This window comes from Corvus brachyrhynchos, unplaced genomic scaffold, assembly GCF_000691975.1.
Source record: "Corvus brachyrhynchos isolate BGI_N302 unplaced genomic scaffold, ASM69197v1 scaffold46, whole genome shotgun sequence".
Taxonomy (NCBI): Eukaryota; Metazoa; Chordata; class Aves; order Passeriformes; family Corvidae; genus Corvus; species Corvus brachyrhynchos.
In genome coordinates this window covers 6,733,224-6,734,147 of record NW_008238838.1, presented here as the reverse complement: position 1 = coordinate 6,734,147, position 924 = coordinate 6,733,224, and the positions used below count along the sequence as shown (strand labels likewise).

The 924-nt window shown below is 67.0% G+C and overlaps 2 protein-coding genes across 2 annotated transcripts in view; both read right to left on the bottom strand.

Moving 5' to 3' along the window:
- TMEM25 (transmembrane protein 25) overlaps positions 1-504 on the bottom strand; it is a 2,544-nt gene extending 2,040 nt beyond the window's left edge. Inside the window, exon 1 of the mRNA XM_017738424.1 lies at positions 219-504. Coding sequence (XP_017593913.1) covers positions 219-339 — 121 coding nt within the window. The 5' untranslated portion in view covers positions 340-504. The remainder of the gene's footprint in view (positions 1-218) is intronic.
- A 90-nt stretch (positions 505-594) lies between these two features.
- TTC36 (tetratricopeptide repeat domain 36) overlaps positions 595-924 on the bottom strand; it is a 1,073-nt gene continuing 743 nt past the window's right edge. The window contains exon 3 of the mRNA XM_008637055.2: positions 595-918. Within this exon, the coding sequence (XP_008635277.1) occupies positions 820-918 (99 nt within the window). The 3' untranslated portion in view covers positions 595-819. The remainder of the gene's footprint in view (positions 919-924) is intronic.

Sequence of the window (924 nt, the reverse complement as noted above, 5' to 3'; positions counted from 1 at the left end):
CTCACCTGCCAAACAGAGCACCAGGCAGCTGAGCAGCAGTAGCAGCAGGAGGGCAAGGGCAGCCCCCGGCCAGCCCCTGGGACACCCCATGGCATATCAGCCGTGCTCAGCACTAGGAGAGAGGCAGCTAGAGCAGGGACACGGGGGCGTCCACCACGCTGGGCCCCGGTGTTCCGGCACAGAGCAGGGTCGGAGGATGTGGCCCAGCTGCACCTTACCTGCAGCATTGCTGCTACTGTGTCCAGCCCAGTCTGCAGTGCGGCTCTGCGCCTGGGCCCCGGCACGCAGGGCAGTGCATGCGGCGCAGGGGCGGGTCCCAGCACGGCTGCGAGCAGTCATCCCTCCCGCCGGGCCGCCGCCGCCGCCTTCCCCGAGCGCGGTTGCTGCGCGCAGCCGCGGGGTCAGTCCTGCCGCTTGCGAGAGCGGCCGGAGACCGCCCAGACAGGACGGGGTCTGCGCGTCCCCGTGCCTCCAGTCTGCCCTCGTCAAGGAAGGCGGCCCAGACTTGCACCCACCAGGCCACACATCTCACCGCGGCTGTGCACGCTTGGGAATCACACCACAATGCCTGCAATACCACAAGCAGAGCCCAGGTGCTGGAAACAGAGGGAGGTTTATTGGGGGTGGAGCAGAGCGAGACAAACGCAGCAAGGTGCTTTGGTACTTCCCAGTCCCTGGCTGTTAGCCAGGAGGAGGAGGAACAGGAGGTCTGGCACCTGAGGTGGACCTTCTCCGGCCGCCAGGACATGTCTGCCTGGGCCACCTCAGGAGCACGGCTCTACCCAGCCCGCTCGCTGCCTGGCCCATGTCCTGCCTGTCTCAGTCGCTTCCAGTGCCGTCGGGGTTGCGCAGCCGACCGAGCATCTCGCAGAGCATCTGGTTGCAGAGCGCAGAGTAGGGGTTGAGAAGCACGAGCTGCTGTCG